The following is a 19,548-nucleotide window of genomic DNA, read 5'->3' as shown; positions in this document are numbered from 1 at the left end:
TTCGCATGAGTACTTGTTGGGTGTTAAGCCAAAGCCATGCCAGGGGTTGCTCTAGTAATTTATTGCTACAGATTGAATCCCATGTTCCCATTTAATTTACTAGTCTAAACATAGCTTCTGTATCTGGCAAGTTATTTTAAATGTTGTTATAACATGTTTTTCAATCAGTCTTTTTGGGAGCTGAACATTAAAATTATATGAAACTGTTACGAATTACTATGACATTGTAAGGTTAGTAAAAAGTGCAAGTCGTGTTTTGTGGACGATTTAAGTATTGACAATCTCTTGCATATTCTGAGCTTTTGGTACAGACCGTGTGTGAAGTCTGCAGACATCGTAGTATAGAAGGCAGATCCAGAAATGAGGCATTTATTTGCTTGGGTAATTCTAACAACATCCATTGTCATCTACCCTCCTTCTTTCTCAGCACAGTCACTGAGGACCCTCTGCTGTCAGGCAATCTGCTCTCTAGGCACCAGCAATAGTGGGGTGTAGGTTGCCAGGAACAGGCAGATAGAAGTAAGAGGAGAGAGTACTTTAGAAACAGGCATTGAAATGCATAGAGGAAAAAGTGCTGCCATTTCTGTAGCAACAGATTGCTCCTCTTGGATGTCCATTCCTTAAGATATTTCACGCTTACAAGCTCAAAGGCATTTAAAATTTTTGTAACTACAGGACTTGTGGAAAGACTGCTAGAAAGGTAGGGCTTGCACAAGCTTTTTAATAGTTTCGCACCCCAACAAGAAGTGCTAGGCTATGAATAGGGTTCAGCCTGTGATGGGTTGGCAGTACTTACATAGGAATAGGTGTTCTTATGGTAGAGCTCTGGCAGACTTAATTCTCATGATCTTCACAATTGTGGTATTTTTTTCCTGTTGTTAGGAAGTCAGAGGTAGCAAGGAAAGATTTACCAACCGGAAGCATTTTTCCCTTTGTTGTTAGATGTAAAAATGAAAAAAGTAATGTTTTCTGCTTTACATATGTCCACATTCAGGATTTGTAAATTTAAAGATGTGTTCTTGGTGGGCAGTGGAGAGGTTTTTTTACTTCTATTTATTTTCCCCAACCTTTCATGAAAAAGATGCCATGATTCAGGTTTTGAATACCATTTTTCTAGTATAATAGCATGTAGATAATACCAAGCTCTAGGTGGATAATTACTATCAACCCTTTGGTTAGCCTAGTGTAACTTGTCAGTATTCAAAACCATTACTATGATAGTGTTTCTACAGCAAGTTAATATCCTGGTGTGTTTTTTCCCCTCACTCTGGATTGTAGCATCTTTTGAACTACCCCGCAATGTCCCCCTTCCCTGCAGTGTGGTGATGCCAGATGTAATTCAGACAGAGTAGTCCTGCCCACTGAAGAAAACCAGTATGCATCTCTTTCATGTAGAATCACGGCAATGATACCGTATAAAATGGAAATGCTAGAGAAAATACCAGACGCTTTCAGCATCAGGGGGGCTTTATGGATGACCCAGGAGAGCAGACAAGAGTGAGAAATGCTCTGTGTATAATGAAATACAACTGTGTTGTCATAAAACGTGACCTGTTGAAATTACATAGTGCTGTACCTCTTGCGCATGTAATACTTTTAACAGAACGGCGTGTATCTCTTCGGTAGTTATGTTATTTAAATAGTATCTTTGAATAATTTTTGTTCAACCAGGGTTTTTTTTCCTCTAGCTTTATAATGCTTTTCCTTCTCTTGTAAGGCCCTGGGGAGGGTTAAAAAAAGCCTGTGGAAGCAGTTATGCTACATGTTTACATCACCTGTTGTAGCTCAACAGAATGTCTGTGTCTGGAGAGATGGTGCAGTTTTGATAACTTCCAACTTTTATTTTGCCTTCCCTTCCCTCCTCTATTACCAGTTAATAGACTTGAATTTCAGATTCAAGTTTGTGTTCTTGTCAGCTGAGGAATTCTTGGAATTTCAGCACTCTGGGTCCTCTAGTACATCCCCTAGTTGACTCTCTGAACCACAGCGTAGCAATTAAGGACTTGTAGAGAATTTGGAAATCTTCAGTTGTGTTTTTGATTTTCCTGCCTTTCTGTGACCTTGTGCAAATAGGTCAGTGTCTGCTTTTCAGTGGGGAAGCGACAGAATTGACTTGAAGGCACCATGGCTGCATCTGCTGTCTTGAGAACATAATGATAAAAAAAATGCATCCAGAAAGTTGCTCCTGTTCATTAAAATGATCTGTAACAGGTAAAGCAAGTGTGAGGAGGAAGAAAGAACAGTTGAAAAATTCTTCAAGTGAGATTTTATACAGCAGAACTTAGATTTCTTAAGTTTCTGTAAGCATATAGAGCAAAACCAAAGCTGCATACTGTTCGGACAGCATTTAGAAGTCATTGAAATACTTACACTGAAATGCAATGTAGTCTTCACTTGGTCACAGTTTTGGTAGCCCCTGCATATGTGTTCTGCATCTAGATTCCAAGCAGTATTTGGTGGGACCTCACCAAGGTCCCAGGGACTTGGTGTCTCCTGACTTTCATTCTCTTGCTGTCCTGGGGAGCAGTGGCAACATGGAGGTCCTGACCAGCCTGTCAAGTTCAAAATGATGCACTGCTTCCTTGGTAAAGACAGTTCATTTTCTCTGTGCTCTACTTGGTCCCAGTGCTGATGAGTCTTGCTTTGTGGGAGAATATTTTACAAGATGGAACAAATAAGCATTTTATGAGCTTTCATGCACAGAGAGAAACTACTTCTGCAAGTTCCTGCCAGTACCATACTTCCGAAGTCAGATGCGAATTTGTTATACTCCATGCTGCTCTTTATACACATAACAAGAGCTGTCATGGCATAACACAGATTCATAGCTGCTCTCAAGGAAAGCTGCAAGAAACCCCTGAAGTTAGTAGCAGCAAAATAACTTGTTTATCTCTTTCCAAATACAGAACTCACCAGAGATCAGAGCTGCTGCCCTGGGCAGAGAAGGGTGTCATTAAAGTCAGCACGTGGGTTGTGGTTTAACCCCAGCTGGCACACCACGCAACTGCTTGCTCACTCCCCCTTGGCCCCCAGTGAGATGTGTGACAGAATCAGGGGGACAGTTTAATAGGACAGAAAAGGAAGGGAAAAGAATAATAGAATATACAGAACAAGTGATGCACAGTACAGTTACTCACCACCTGCTGACCAGTGCTCAGCCAATCCCTGAGCTGTGGTGTCCCCCAGAAAACTCCCCCAGTTTATATACTGGGCATGATGTCATATGGCATGGAATACCCCTTTGACTTGTTTGGGTCAGCTGTCCTGGCTGTGTCCCTTCCTAACCTCTGCTGGCAGGGCAGTATGAGAAACTGAAGAGTCTTTGTCTTAGTATAAATGCTGCTTAGCAACAACTAAAAAATGGATGTGTTATCATCATTATTCTTATCCAAAATCAAAACCACAGCACTATACTGGCTACTAGGAGGAAAATATAAACTTCATTACAGCTGAAACCAGGACAGTGGGTTACAGATACCTTTGAAGAAGATTGTTCTCTAAGACTAGTAATTTCTCATCGAAGATCACTCTCCTTGCTTTTCTCTTTCAAAAGATGTCTTTTTACAAGCATAGGTAGTAGGTAGCATGAGAGTGTGCATAGCAACTTGCAGAAGTACAGATGCTTTTCTATTCGGATCTAGCAGCTATATCTTGAAAACTTGAGCATCACTTTTCTTAGTTTCAGCAGTAATATCTCAATACTTCGTAGTACATAAAGAGGTGTAAGCTTCTCTGCCAATGCATAGAAGTTTGTACCTCTTTCTAGACAGAATCTATACTACCGACACTTTGTAGGTCCTCTCATGATGTGAACGGAAGGTTATGGAAGACTTGGGAAGATTTGAGAGTGGTTTTATGGAGGGTGAGGATGCTGCATGGTTTCATTCTTAAAAGACTGGAGGATTCTACAGTGTTGCATACATGTCTGTGCGTATGTAGACACTAAAATATATGTAAAATATTCACACTTTTTTATACATATATATGTCCTATTCCATATATATATGCACATGCATACACACTCAGTCTGTACTTTACAAAAGCCTACGTTGCTGCAAAGTATGCATTGCTTGCTATGCTTTGAAAGGTTATATCCCCAGTGTAGCCTTCAGTAAAGATGGGCAAACTTGTTGAGATTTTAATACTGATTCTGTTTTCAATTTTCTGTAGCCTAGATCACACAGCCATGGGAGATATTACCAAAACTTTAAAAAATACTGATAATTTTATGTGACAGCATGATTCACAGTGGTGGTTATTCTGTGGTATCAGTAATTAAGGTAGCAATTTTGATGGTCTTTGAATTTTACATAGCTCTGCTGTGAGTTGTGGGTTCCAGAGTTGTGTTTTTACTTCTTTTTTCATTTAGAAAAGGTACTGTATCAAACATTAGGTTATTAGAGATCCTGTTTCTCTGTCAAAAAGAAAATTATCAGCTAAGATTTACTGCCTGGTTATAAATTGAGTCCATTTAAGCTAACATAGCTGCAAATTTTACAGGTGTAATCTTCATGACTGATGATTAGAAATGTGTATCCTTAACCACTTGTTAGTTATGCTTGTGTGGTAATTTAGGCTGCTCTTGTTTATTTTCATTATAGTGCTGTATATAGTCTAATTTGTGGTCAGCTGAGTGCAACATTTTCTCCTTTTTAATCAGAGTTTCTTAAAACAGCAGTGTGAGTTGCAGATAACTTTAATCGGTACCGTGAAAAGCATTTATTGGAGGTCACTTGCTGATCCAGTATTGCACGTTGCTTTTTTTTTTTCCCTGTTCTGCACGTAGCATTTTTTGTGATTAACTGTTTGCATCAATTTCAGGTAAGTATTCAGTTAAGAGAAGGAAGAGATTGCAGCTTGTGGAAAAGGACAAAGAAAATGAAGGAAAGACAGAAGAGAGGAATAGGAAGGGAAGGCAGGATTGGATTAGTTCAGGGAACTGGGTTAAACAGTACAGTAAGGAAGTAATTACATTTTTTTACTTAAGGAGAAGAAAGAGTACTGCATTTTGTAAGCAAACCAAAGACTATAATACAAAACACTTTAATAAAAACTGTGATACAAAAAAATTACATTGAATACACTGAATAAGGCTTGTTTTGTTGGGGGCGAGGGGGTGGGGTGGAGAATCACCTGATACTACAAATGGCCACAAAATTGATATTTAACTGTTGTGGTTGCTACAGCACTGCAGTTGTTCTCTATGTCTGTCTTCACAGATGGTAGCGTTTTGTTGGTTAGGCAGTCGTGGATAAAAAGTACTCTTCAAAATATCATAAATATTTAAAATAATTATTGGGCAACGTTTTGGAAGAGCCAGAATCATACTCTTCATCATGTAAGCAGTGTACTGTACATTACTTACAAAGAAGCCTGGTTGTATGATGTTCTGACTGTTGCTGTCTTAGGTATGAGACCATTACCAAGATGATAACTATCTCAACTCATGTCCAAAAAATGCTAATTAGCAAGAGTCTACAGTAGTAGGTTGTAAAGGCGGTTTAATCTTATTTGAAAATGCAGGCAGGAAAGCTCTGCCCTGTGATAATTTTTTTATTTCAGCCATAGTAAAAGCATAAATGACAGAGGTGGGCTTTGCCCTTACCAAAATTAATTTTGCTGAGTTGCTAGTGGGAGGAATTCCTAGAAGTGACAGTTAAAATAACCACCTGCTTAGCACTGTTTATTGGCCAGTGTAGCTGGAGATGTTGATTCTTTAATGGTTCTTAATGTTGTAATGTAATCTCTTTTGAGACAAGTGAAACTGTTTTGGCCTGAGCTCTATTGCTAAGTAGATACTCATTTTAAAAAACAAAACAAAAACTGTTCCAGGATGCGTGTGCATACAGTGAGGATGACGAGCAGGTGGACATTGAGACCGTGGAGGAGCTTTCAGAGAAGATTAACATTGCCCGTCTGAAGGCCACAGCTGCTAATATCCAACCTTCCAAACAGAAGTAAGCATCCTTGGAGAGCACTACAGATTTGTGTTTTACTGATGAGCTGGCGTTGAATGAAACCATTAAACAACAGGTTTAATGTGATGGTAAGATAAAGCAAGGCTTGTGTCAGGTCTCCCTGAGCACTGGTGCTTCCAGTGTCTGCGAGGACGGGCCTGTCAGAGCTAAGTAGATTTTGAGGTTACTTAGCCTTTTTTTCCTCTCCCCTCTAATTAATTTGCTTATGGGGATAAATATCTTAAAAAAATTATTATTAGTGAATTGCCTCCCTTCCTGCAAACTGAGTATGAGCAGGGTCATCTTTGTTTTAAATATAATTTTGCAAGCTTTGTTTATTCTTGCTGGTGGACTTGTTATTTTTAGGCAGGAGCAGTCATTGGCTTAATCCCTGATATCCCTGATCCTGTAAATGAGAGCTTTGGCTTTGGGACCATTGCCCCAGTGAAGAAAGTATATTCTTATTTACATATTTTTTTTTTTTTTTTTAAATTGTTCTGATATATTTGTTTGCTTGTTTTTGTTGCTGCCCTTGAATTTATAATGACAAAATGCAAAGTAAAAACATGGCTTACTTGAGGTAGTTAAAGATGGTCATAGCTATTTCTCAGTTGCACCAAACAAAAGAATGTGGACCTTGCATCCTTAGTTGTTTTTATTTAAAGATATTTTTTTTTTCAGAAACGTTGAAAAATCTGTTTGGCAATATTATATACTTCCCAGATAGTTCCAAATTTATTTATTTATTTTCCTTCAGAGATACAGCTCAACTTTTATCCTTATATGGTGACTTTGCTGTAAATTGTGAAGGTCTTTCAGTGAGAGAGAAAAATAGGTGGAATGTTTTGTAAAAAAATAATTCTTTCAAATGTGTATTGTTCTTTGTTTTCTTGAAGCTCCTGAGATACAAGGAAGCTGTTATTATATATCAGGATAGTAATAAATGTGAGGATTTTGGTTGGTGGTTCTTGGTGGGGGAGGGGTTGCTCTGCCATCTGTATTTAATCTGTGCTTTTTAAAAAGAGAACCAAAATGTAATTTTAAAAAAATACTTTCTGCAGCTAACAGTCACAGGCTGAATTTATTCTCTTTGGCATATAGTGAAATAGTTTCTTTTGCACTGTGGGTTAATTCTGCAGCTTACAGAACAGATCAAATTTTTCCAAGATGATGGCATTGGAGATAGAGTTCACTTTCTTTGGAAAGCTCAATAGTATCCTACTTTCATGTAGTTTTACAAGGAAGAGTTAATTTCACGGATTAAAATGAGCAGTTCTAGGCTGTTGGAATGTCGTTAATGAGGATAGAGTGCATGAGATGAGTAGTGTTGGGAAAAACTTTTTACCTTTCTTCCAGATACCATGCTCGTAATTCTTCGGATGAAAAATTATCAGAAAAATCTACGAAGGTATATGTTTGTTCTCCTCTTTCCTTTTGGTATCACACCTCCATTTTAAAGATAAACTTTCATCTCAAGTGCAACTCTCAATGCGATTTATCTACCTTTCGTATATTTATGATTAAATGCAAGAAACCAACTGTGTATATGGCGGGGGACGGGGTTCAGTCCAAATATCATTAAATGACTGCTACAGGCATCAGTGGGTTTCAGATTTGACTTTATGTATGGGAGGAATATCTGCCTCTTACTGGCACATTTGCTTAGGTTTTGTGTTCTTGGCATAAGTATTTTTTACAAAAACATAAAATAATGAACAACTGAGAAACATTTTCATGCACTGAGGAAGACTGTGTAGGATTATATAGGCATAGCACTGGGCGAAGGATTTCTGAAAACAATAGTTTAAATAATGCATATTTAGGCAACTTAAAGATAACACAGAAGCCTTTCAACCCAAAACTTACTGCAATCCTTCTGAAGCTTATACTGTATTTTGGGGTGGCTTTGAAGCCAGTTTCACTAACTGTCCATGATAACTATCTGTGCTGTACTTGGTGTCAGATCTAGAGCTGCCTGTGGGGGTGGGGTGGGGCTTTGGGGCGGGGTGTGAGCCTGGTGTATGTCTTGTACATGAGAGCAGACTGGTATGTGTGATTTTGCCTGAGATGGAGAGGGGTTCCAGGGTGCTCTGCCTGCCTCGCCTTATCCATGTATTCTCTGCCCTTGAAGTTACAGCATGAGGCCCTTCCCTGAAAAAAACCTAATGCCCAACACAAGCGCAGATGCAGTTGCAGCCTTACCGTGCTCAGTCTGCCTCTGAGGGCAAAATGGATGTCAAGAGCCAGGTTTCAGGAGACAGTCTTTCAGATTCCTCTGAAGGCCAGCATGCTCAGAAATAGTATCACTGGACCTGAGGAGTCTTTCCACTGATTTACTGGGGTTCGGAGCAGACCTAAAATGATGTAAAAAACGTGTTAATGCTATTTCTTAAGTATTGCTTCATCATTAAATAAATAGTGTAATTGTACAAAACCTGTAGGAGTAATGATGAAATAGCAAACCTTCAAATATTATGCTTATTGTCTGTCAGCCTTTTTGCAAACATAAGCAAATTCAAAATCAGAGCCTGTCTTTGAAACTTTCTGTTTCATGGTAGATGTCTGGGGTGATAAGTTCCAATGCCGTCTTTTCCCATTCTTACCTACAATGTCTCTTGGCCCCAGCCCATATGTACTCACGAAACAAAATGGAAATCAAACTAGTTTAACTCTGGGGAAAAATTAAAGCGTCCTATATTTCATGTGATTGTTTCATTCATTAGTAAACTTTTTTGACAAGCAAACAACAAAAAAAAAAGGCTCAAACATGCGTGATTTTGTTGTAGTCCTGTGGTTTACCTAAGTAGTCTTGTATTGCAAACTATAGAAGCTTATGAATAGAAGGGACTGCTCATGATCTTTTCCTTTAGGGTTGATGTGATTATGTTGGTCATTTTTTGTTGGTCAGCATTTCATGCTTATTGCGTGTGCTTCTGACACTGAACTTTCATGAAGACATAATAACAGAATAGCATGACATGAAATCTTCAGGTGTCTGTAGAATAACCTTGTAAATTGGGCATGCTTTTGAACGTTGTTTGCCGTTACATTACCTTTTTTATTTAAACTGGTCAATACGGTTACTTCTCCAGCTGAAGCGTCAATTCCGGAACAGGAGGCTGAAGACTGAGGCAGAAGCCTTTGCTCATTACCGCCAGACACACACAGCGAATGAGCGCCGGCGACGTAATGAAATGAGAGATCTCTTTGAAAAGCTGAAGAAAACTCTGGGCTTACACAACCTTCCCAAGGTCTCCAAATCCTACATTCTCAAGCAAGTAAGTATTTTGAAGCTTAAGTGAGGAGAATCATTTAATCTGGACAGAGTAGTTAAGCTAGTAGGAACTCTCTGGGTGAGTCTCAGTGATACTGTGAATAGAGAACTTCTGTCACCTTTATAGGACTCTCTAGAATAAAACAATATCTGAAGGAATCTGTATTTCTAAAAGCTTTATCTTGATGACACAGATGCAAGTTTTCAGATTAGCCCTCTCCCTGTTGCATTCTTCGTGAATTTAACCATGGAAGGTTATGTCTTAATTCCTTAGCATTTTACTGTGTTCATCAGGCAATTTTGAAATAATAACTTGAAATCTTGCTTTTTATTTAATGCTGGAGAAGGTAGCACTTAATTAAATATTATACTGACATTAAAGACTTAATTGTAAAGACAAATGACAGGAAACAAAACATAACTTGAAGATACATAATTATGGTTATCTGATGTACCTTGAAATTGTGGGATAAAAGTTGTTTTTATCTTTTTCTTTAAAATAGCTGAACTTTAGAGGAAGGACGAACAAGATGTTTATCACTTTTCAGCTTGCATGTAGGGAAGGCTGGCATTAGATGGTACTTCATAAGCTTCCTCTGAGTTCTAATTTCTCAAGATGATGAAAATGTCTAAAAGTTTCTGGGCAGGGAAAATACTTCATTATTTTGTGTATTGTTGGTTTATAAATCGATTCCCTGATACTTCTCTAGGCCTATGAAGAAATACAAGGATTGACTGATCAGGCAGATAAACTTATTGGACAGAAGAACCTACTGACACGCAAACAAGATGTTTTGATTCGGAAAGTATCCACGCTTTCAGGTGAGACTGGTTTTGGGTACAGACTAGCTGGAATAATGAAAGAAAAAGTTTTTAAGAGTGGGAGTGAGGGGAGTCATCCTCAATGGATCACTAGTTCACCTAAAATTCAGACTTTTGATGCCAAACAAAGACCTGTTAAGCTCTGACTCAGTGATACACTCCTCATGCTGTTAAGAACTGCTTTTGCTTCCCTTTATGCCTCAAGGAAATGTAGAATGATCTCTGTTGCAAGCCACAGGGTGTGTTCCTGTGCATTAGTGGGTGGAAAAAAAAGTCACTTCATTCTGTCATTGGTCACTTCCTGAAACAGTGTTTCTGCTCAGTGCTTCACAGGTATACACAGCTGCCTTTGATCAGTACCAAAACCTCTGACTCCCTTTGGTCAGCTTTGCAAATAATGATCCTTGTGCTGCTTTTCTGAGGGCTAGTGGTTGTAGTGTCTAGAAGGAGGCACCACTGTCTATGGAACAGAATTGTAGCATATTCGGAGTTGCTGCTCATCTGGGCGTTTCAGGACAAAACTGTGTTGTAATTATTGTGTCCTGTCTCATTTGGAGGTGTAGGAAAGCTGTGACGTGTTCAGTCAGTGCCAAAATGTGTATGAGCAAGCAAAATGTGAAATTATTGTTGTAATTTTCTTACTGTCTGGGAATAAAAACAGGACACTACCTGTAAATTAGAAATGCAAGATACTTAAATCTTGTGTATTTGTGTTAATCAGTTCATGTATATTTGATGTACTTGGTTTTTAAAAAAAAAAAAAAAGTAGTGTTTTAGTGAACCCTCATCTTAGTGATGAGTGAACCCAGAAATGTATGATAGGTCTTTTGGGCAGGGAATGAAAGCAAGTAACTTCACAAAGTAGTTTTCCGATGTTTCGCATTCCTACTGCAGTACCTCAAAACTGATGAGGAAAAGATCCTCTCTCAGGAGAGTTAGTTAAATGTAGACTTTAATTAAAGATAGATCATGATGTAATAACATGAATACTAAGCGGGAAACAAGCCAATATAGTTATTTCAACTTTGATCATATTAAATTATGTGCATCTGCAGAAAACAAATTATGTATGAAACCTTTGTGTCTGTTCAAGGTTAGAATGTTCATGTCAATGGTTAACTGTATGTGAGTTTACCTCTAAATGTTGTTTGAGTAACAGGGTCCATTAGTCCAAGAAACTTAATACCAGGTAAATGTAACGTTTTGTCTTCTAGTCATACTTTTATAATTAGGAGACATGTGAGTTTTTATTCACAGCTGTGGATATTTTCCAAATGGTACTTGTTCAGCAAGAGTGAGTGATTGTCCAAGCTGATTTCTGGTCATCAAAGTTGTAGATAAATTCTAAAATATACGGATGTTTCTGAAGGAAAAAAAAAATATCTTGGAATAAATAGGTACTTACTTTCCTCTATTATTAGATATGCTGTTTACTTAGTGGGGGTGGTGGTTATCTATTTCATAGTGGTTGAATGGTGTCAATAGATTTTTAACTCTGTCTTCAGCTCTTTAGTTTTGAAAAGAGAGTTTAAAGATGAGTTGTCTCTCTGGTAATTTTTCTGTAGGGAAGACAGAAGAGGTTGTCCTGAAGAAACTAGAATATATTTATGCCAAACAGAAAGCAGTAGAAGCACAAAAAAAGAAGAAACAAGCTGAGCCAGAGGAACCTGTTGCAACCTCGACTGCTAGCACACAACAAGAAGGATCTTCTGCTCCCTCCAAAGAGCTGACCCAAGTGGCTATGACGAATAGGAGAGGCAAGCCACTGATACTCGCCAGAAAAGGAGTCCGTGCTACAGGTGGGCTAAAACAGATGCAGGTTTCACATAAAAGGAAGAGGGACATAGAAGCAGCACCCATAGGAGGGCAAAAGGCTCGCCAGCTTGTGCAGGGAACTTTGTTCTTGAAGCAGAATGGAGTACAGGACCAGGAAGTGTCCATCGGATAGGTGTGGGAACAGCTTGTTTTCAGGAAGGGTGAGACCACCACTACTGAGATCTTGAGATCAGCGTGACTTCTGAGTTTCAGAATGATGGGACGTAAATTCCTATTAAGTTGTCCTTTGGTCTCATGGACTTGCACTGCAATCCTGTGGGAATTTCTGAGGGTCAAAGGTGATTTCTGCTGACTCAAAACCTGAAGCTCAACCCCCAGAATACCGGAGCTGCTAGAATAGATTCAGTCTTTAAAACATCCCTCCCCAAGCAAGCTAGCTACCAAGGTGGAGGAAGACTTACTCTTAAATTAAATAATAGAATTGTGAGAAACTTGAGAATTTTTTTGGAGCGGAGAACTTGTGGACAAGTATTCAGTGTTTGTGGGGAAGTATTCAGTGTTGATGGAGACTTTCATACCATAAATGTAGGAAGGAACGAAAGAGTGGCAGAAATCCAAACTTTCATGTTAGTACCACTCTAAGGATCTGGTGATGTTTCTTATTTTGGGAATAATAAATAGACCTTACTCGAAGTGGTCTTGGGCTTTTATAAACAAACGATCATTCTGGTTTCCTGAGCCTCATTTTTGTCCCGTCCTGGGGAAGGTTGGCGTCAGAATTTGGATGTGGTGAAAGAACTTGCTTTCTTCCTTTCTTTGGACTGAACAAGTCCTCTTTGTAATTTCAGCAGGACTGCTCTTATACTTGATGAGGATGTTGCTCTGGAGAGTTAGGGCTGTTATACTACACAAAGAGCAGACTGGCTCTGGCTGTGTAGGTGAGGTTCCTGGAGCCTGGGTAGCTTCTGTAGCAGCTTTCTCATCTAGGGCTTGTAAACCTTCTAGCTGGAGTTCCTCCTGCAGGATATCATTTGCCATCAAGGGAGCTGTGCCAGAATAAATTAGTGATTTACATATTTCCTTTTTACAGAGGACACCTCATCCTCTCTCACACTAACTGCTGCGAGCCTAGTGATGACTCCGCAGGGACAGGTGCTTACACTGAAGAGCCCGCTGGTACCAGGGCAGGTCACAGCTGTTCCTTCCACACTCTTGCAAGCTGAATTAAAGCCTCGAACTGTCAGTACCACCATGACAGCACAGCCAGGTATGATCATGTGAGAACATGGTAATGAAATGCTGTTCATAGATGTGCATAGCAGTTTACAAAGTAATGTGTTATTTAATTTTTGCTTTAATTTGGGTTTTTGGTTTTGGGTGGGGTCTTTTTGGTTTGTTTTTTTTTTTTTTACAACTTAACCAACTGAGGTATAATCCAACTGTGGTAAGGGAGATTTGATATAATTATTTCAGTTCATCAGCAGCTAAGTACAAACTTAAATTTTTATTGTTCCCAAATTAGGGAAACATAGGGAAGATTTCTTAATCACCTAACCAATCTATATTTCTATTTTTTAACACTTTCAGATGGTATTACAGTGTAAAGTCTTGCCTAGAAGTGCAATACTCCTATTTTCCAGGCTTAACTGAGTATCTGAAAGGCTTGTTTCTACCTTCCCCTTTTCTTGGATAAGGTATTGCTTCTGTGATGATTCAGCTGCCAGGATCAACGGTTCCTGTCCAAGTAAAAGGAATCCTGACTAACTCTACCATTCCCATTACGCTGTCAGCTGTTGCTGGAAACCTGCTGCCCTCAACAGTAGTATCAGCTACAGAGCCCCATCCAGGTAGGCTCTTTGGTTTTTATGGATCTTTTTGCTTGCATGCAGGGAACATTATCCTTGCAAAAATGAAACTAAATTGTTTTCTCACTAGGAAGTAATGAGAAGTATTATTGTCTGGGTATTCAAAGAAAATTATTATTACATATTTCGAACAGTTTAGAGGGGCCTCTAAGGTATTATAGATGATAGCTTTTTAACTTCCCTTCACCTCACTGATCTTCCTGGCCCTCAGCAAAATCAGAGTGAGGACTCAAATGTGTCTGTGGTGTAATGTGTCCTACTGGGGAAGCCGCAGCGCAAAGCTGTGGTGGGGCTGTTGAAAATCTTTGTCTCTTACATCTAGGCTCTTACTCTGGCACAAGCCCTTTCCATACCCCGCCAGCTCTGCTGCCTGTTGGAGAGATGATTTTTCAAGACCAAGTGCTGTACGCTGGGTCTAGGCATGGGGAGGTTCCTGCCAAGAGCGTGCTGCTGGCCATCTGTTGTGTTAAAAGCAAGCCGCTCGCCTTCTACTTCATCGTAGTCATTTGGTCATAATGAAAAAGCAAAGTTCACTTTGGATTTGGGGCTGGGAAATATCTGAGGGCTATAAATAAATAGGAAGCTGCTTGGAGGCAAAAAGTAATCGTGTATTCCCTGAAATACCTCTGTAGTATTGTGCACAAAACCAGGATTGCAAAATGTGAGCTTAAGAGTAAACCCTGAAAGAACAGTAAGGGAGAAAATTGCCATTCTGTTTTCCTTGTGCATCACCATCACAGTTGTAAGCGTTACAGTTACTCGCATTTGTGCCAGCCTGCTGAAGGAAGGCACTGGGAAGTGGTTCTGGGATTACAGATGTGGAGCTTGCTCTTGTTCTACAAGTTAAAAGTTAAGCCATTAGTCTTTTAATAACTTGACCAAAACTGTGTAAGCAGTGTAAATTGTGAATAGCAGCTTAATTGAGGACTACCTGAAAGTGAGCAAATTATGTTTAATTAGGAATTATCTTACAGTTAGTATGGATCCTCATGGATGCTGCTTTGTTTGGTTTTGCAGAAAGTGAAGATTCATTCATGATGCCAAAGATTGTTAATGTAACATCACTGGCTGCTGAGGGAAGTGTGAGTCTAAACCCGAACAGAAACAAAAACTCTAATGTGACAGCAGCTGCAGGTACTCAGGCTTCCGAGAAGTCCTTGGTTGTAGCACCCCTTGAAAGCAGGAAGAGCAATAGCATCCTTCCGGAAGAAAAAGGCAAACCATGTCCTGGAGACAGTGGCAGAGATGGAAGAAATACTACAGGTCCTGCAAAAGTCTTCTTTGAAAATAAAGATGGCTTTCCACAGCTCCGGAATACAAAGGAACCTCCAGAGTCCTTTAGCAAAAAGCTCTGCATTGGTGAGTTTGTAGGCAGCCAAGCTAGGAGGACAGTCAGTGATCCCGGAGGGGAAAGATTAAAATCTAAAGAACTGCCATTCCGCAAGTTGCAAATTAAAGATTCCAGGATAGAAATGGAATTGAGGAAAGTAGCATCCGCAATGGAGGAAGCAGAACTGGACGCGAGTGAGTTACTGAGCAGCATCGAGGACAGTGATGACACCGATGAAACCCTCACGTCGCTGCTCAATGAGATCGCCTTCCTCAACCAGCAGCTGAACGATGATGCTTCAGCCATGTCAGAGCTGCCCAGCACGCTCAACTCGGATTTCTCTCGTGAAGGGGCAGAAGGTCGTCGGGGAACAGCCAGTGATCTCACCACTGCAGATGGGTCCTCCTTCCAGCTTGGCCATTTGGGAGGCAGTTTTAAGGACCTTTCTGAAGTTCCAGAGGGCAGTGGCTCAATAAGCCCTCTACTGCTGCACCTGGAAGATGATGACCTTAATGATGGTGACAAGAACTCTGGGGAGCCTTCATCTGAAGGAGATGTTTTAAAGATAGTAATAGGTGCTGAAATGAAGGATCCACTTCACAATTTGTCTGTAACCAGTGGTGGGAATGGCAAAACCGTAACAACCTTGGCAGAGACCACTGGTGTGACGCCACCGGTTTTGCAGATGAAAACGAATCCAGAAGCTAGTAATGCTGACACTTTGTGGAGGCCCATGCCCAAGCTGGCACCGCTTGGCTTGAAAGTGGCAAGTCTGCCAGCAGACTCAGAAGGGCAGAGTAGTAATAAAGTGATGCCCTTATTGGCACCAGTTGTTGCAAAACTGGCGCCCAGTGGGGTAAAAACTTCATTACCTGCAACTGTTCAGGAAGGACAGGATAACAAAGTGATGCCCACTTTAGCACCTGTAGTTATGAAGTTGAGTACTACTGGGACCTTGCCTTCAAATTCAGCAGGCAAATAAATGCATATATTTAACAGAGACTGGAATGGAGATCTGGAGCAGCGTGAACCAGTGTTGGGGTTCAGCAACCTCCCTCGTCTGCAACGCTTGTTTTCTGTATGGCATCAGCACTCTTGTTTGTCTGAGGGCAGGCCCCAAATTGAGAAATAAGTGCTATGAAACTTTAAGCACGTTGACATATTTTTACCTCACTGTTGTATTCTGGGTGTTCTCCTTCCCCTTCACAAAATGAGGAAGATGATCAATAACCATTGCTGGGCACATGGTATCCTTCCAAAATGGGGTCCTTCGCAGAAAGAGTTTGTCAAAGGACTGAGAAATCTAGGCTGTTGAAAGAGATTTCATTTCCCACCCCTCACCCCCAGTAGGGAGGCAGCTGTCTTGTTGGGGAAAAAAATCGGGATTACTTGTTTTTGTACCAGGCAAATTATCTATGCAGAAATGGGATTGTTCACATTTGCTGGTTTTAGTGTTTGCGGAATAGACTGAATGTGCAGAAATGAGATTGCGGTTACTCTCAAACTTGTTACCTAGAGCAGCAGAAGGGAAATCTGAGACTGTGCAGAGGGCTGACATGGAAAGTTTTTGTTCTTTGGTGCTAGATAGTTCTCTCGCAGAGACTCTTTTTTAGGAGTTTATGCACAGGTTAAATTAATAAACATCTGTAGTTCTCACTACATGGGGAAGAAAACTATATTTCCCAGTGTAATTAGGAGTAGGACAGTATGTTAATTTTAATAAAACTACTAAACGAAAACCCTCACTTTTGCCTCCTGCCCCTATACAAATATACTCCCTCCTCTGATGCCTAGGGCATCTGGAGGGAAAAATTACAGAGAGTAGAAAGAAATTTGGGCACCCTATAGCTATGTCTTAAAATACACTGCCGAAGTAGCTTGAGTGTTTTCCCAGTTCTTGTTTTCTCCCTCTTGTCATTCTTTAAGATGTATTTGGTGGCTAGGAGTGTTAATAGGAAGTGTTGCTTCATAAAAATACAGAAAGCTTTCAGGACTGTTGTAGCCTAGCATAAATGAGCAAGGTGTATATGTGAATGTATATATGAAAATATGTGTATATCTTTCCAAACCTTCGATTTCTTTATAAATTCAGGAAAGGTACTCAGAGGTTTCTCACTGCATTTGCACAAGCTGTGTATAGCAAAAAAAAAGTCAACAAAAATGCTCATTACCAGGGAAATAGGGCAGTATTGAATCACAAGATGTATTTTTTATTCTTCTCTGCCACTGCTTACTCAATAAACCTGTAGATACTCTTCACTGTTCAGCTGTTGGATGTGAAGGGCCTGCAGGCTGTAAAGATATTTATATTTTTGTACACAGTTTTTGTTTTCATAGTTTTCTTGACAAATTAAATTTTCAGCCTAGGAGAGATGATTTGTTAATGAGTGTATACACAATCTTTTCCTATCGAGTTTGTAAACATGAGTTATGGTGCGCTTGAGGGGCTTCTTAACTGCTCCAGAAAGATGAAAAATGTTGCCATGAAAATTATGCAGAATTGGATGGTGCATTTTGCTTTATGTTTAGGAATTTAATCCCGTCTTACTGTTCCAGCAACGGCAGCTGGGATTTCCCCCCGCCCCGAAATTCCCCATCTTTGGTGATGCAGTAATGCAGGAATTTCATCTTTCCAGCACCGCGGTTGTGCAGGTGTTGAGTGATGTTCTTCCACAGTTAGGGAACAGTGTTTGTACACAGTGCAACCGTTCACTCTGTTCAGCAAGCTGCAGCTTCTGGATCTGCGCCTAGGACAAGTCCTGTATTTGTGATTTGGAAAAGAGAGGTCAGCAGGAGAGCCATGCGGGGTCTTACAGTTGTCACTGAATGCCTTAGAAAAGGGAATTTACAATTTGCATAAGTATGTAGATGTATGTTGTTTATTATTATTTTAAACCAGTGGAAATGTGGAGTAACTGAATTAGTTTAGTAGCACTACATCAGACTTAAATTTATTTACCTGGGAATCTGCTTCTGAGGATTTCTAATAGGCTGAAGTTGCTTCTTTTGTTAGCAGCTTGTTTTGCCAGTAGATTTCATTCTTCCTATGTGTAAAACAACAATCAGAACTGTGCTGTGATTCCTTTAAAATTCCTAATCACTGACCTTTCTTTCTGCACCTCATCATTTTATGGTTCTAAATGTCTTCATATGAATTAGAGTTGTGTGCTCATCATACCTGAAGTATGTGTGCTTTTCGCACTTCTGTGGGACAGAGAAAGCTGTAACATGAAAACCATTCGAATATTATCTAAAAGAAATGCTGTACTTTTGAGGATGTTTTGTCCATTAACAAGGTAATGGAAAATGCCTGGATGCATTTCGTGTTTGGCACTGGGCAGTAAGGAATTTTACTGTAATAAAATGTACTATTGTAAAGATGACAGCAAAAATTTGAGGTTCCTGAACATGGTTAGTAAATTAACTAAGATCAGACCCCAAATTTGCCTGCAAAAAATGCTAGTTGGTGCAGGAGAAGGATCTATGATGGGCTCTACCAGGCAACAAAGCATGTTTGAAATCCTCTTAGTTTTTGCTCTCCTCATTCCACTGTCTCATGCCCACAGCTTAATATTTTGCCATGAATTTAAATGCTGACCTTTTTTTTTTTAATTATTTATTTATTCTACTCTTCCCTCAAGCTCCCATTGGTTGGAACAAACCTTTTAGAAATTATATATGCTGTCTTTTGAGGCAATAATGCAAGCATAGGACATGTAATGGAAAGATTTTAGAATCAGGACAACAAAGGAAACCCCTGCAAGGCGCACGTTCTCACGAGACCTGGAGATTTTCTTTGTTTTTTACACATCTGTAAATAGACTGGAATGTTTTTAAGAATATAATGAAATGTCAGATTTAGCTTTTTTCCTTTTATATATTAAAATATATCTTTCCCTCTTTTCTGCTTTTGAAAAATTGATATTTTTGTAGAAATCTAACAGTACAGGACTCTTAAATAACTGTATGTGAGGGACAAACTGTAAAACTAAAATAAATCAATCGAGGTCAACTAGAAACTGGCTTTGAAAGTTTATTCCAGGGAGGGAGAGGGAACAGAAATAACATGGCGGTGTGCTGTTGGTGACATGTGGCGTTGGACTTGAGCAAATGACACATGTATGCTCTGAGGAAGAGATTTTGGCAACGCAAACATCTGGGGTTTTGGTTTAAGTAATCAGACAACTCGGGGGAGATTTCTCACTTTAGTCTTAAGCAATATGCAGGAAATGTTACTACTGGTTGTAAAAAAGGATTTTGACTTGCTAAATGCAGAAAAGGTATTGAAGGGCCAGTATTTTCACCAAAATGCATCTTAAGCAGGAAGCCAGTGGGGTTAACATTTGATCATGGCTTAAAAAGAAAAAAAAAAAAAACAAAACTTCAACCCTGCTGAAGATTTAAGTCCATGTAAAATCACTCTCCAGTCTCCTTCCCCCAAGCCCAAACTTAGGTTAATTCTTTGTATCTGTTTCCTTTAGAGAAGTTTTACAACACGGCTGCCTTTATGGGAACAAGTCTGTA

The 19,548-nt window shown here is 39.6% G+C and overlaps 1 protein-coding gene across 5 annotated transcripts in view; it reads left to right on the top strand.

Moving 5' to 3' along the window:
* Positions 1 to 18,631, top strand: part of MGA (MGA, MAX dimerization protein) — a 50,568-nt gene extending 31,937 nt beyond the window's left edge. For 3 of the 5 annotated variants that reach the window (XM_026849093.1, XM_026849090.1, XM_026849089.1), the window contains 8 exons: positions 5,827 to 5,957; positions 7,314 to 7,365; positions 9,050 to 9,235; positions 9,942 to 10,053; positions 11,619 to 11,852; positions 12,920 to 13,096; positions 13,524 to 13,676; positions 14,712 to 18,631. In XM_026849093.1, the coding sequence (XP_026704894.1) occupies positions 5,827 to 5,957; positions 7,314 to 7,365; positions 9,050 to 9,235; positions 9,942 to 10,053; positions 11,619 to 11,852; positions 12,920 to 13,096; positions 13,524 to 13,676; positions 14,712 to 16,006 (2,340 nt within the window). In that variant the 3' untranslated portion in view covers positions 16,007 to 18,631. The remainder of the gene's footprint in view (positions 1 to 5,826; positions 5,958 to 7,313; positions 7,366 to 9,049; positions 9,236 to 9,941; positions 10,054 to 11,618; positions 11,853 to 12,919; positions 13,097 to 13,523; positions 13,677 to 14,711) is intronic. The other 2 variants (XM_026849091.1, XM_026849092.1) reach the window with 2 other exon arrangements.
* Positions 18,632 to 19,548: the final 917 nt, after the last annotated feature.

Source organism: Athene cunicularia (assembly GCF_003259725.1).
Source record: "Athene cunicularia isolate RWA chromosome 5 unlocalized genomic scaffold, athCun1 chr5_part1, whole genome shotgun sequence".
Lineage (NCBI taxonomy): Eukaryota > Metazoa > Chordata > Aves > Strigiformes > Strigidae > Athene > Athene cunicularia.
The sequence above is the reverse complement of the archived record's forward strand: the minus strand, read 5'-3'. Positions and strand labels throughout refer to the sequence as shown.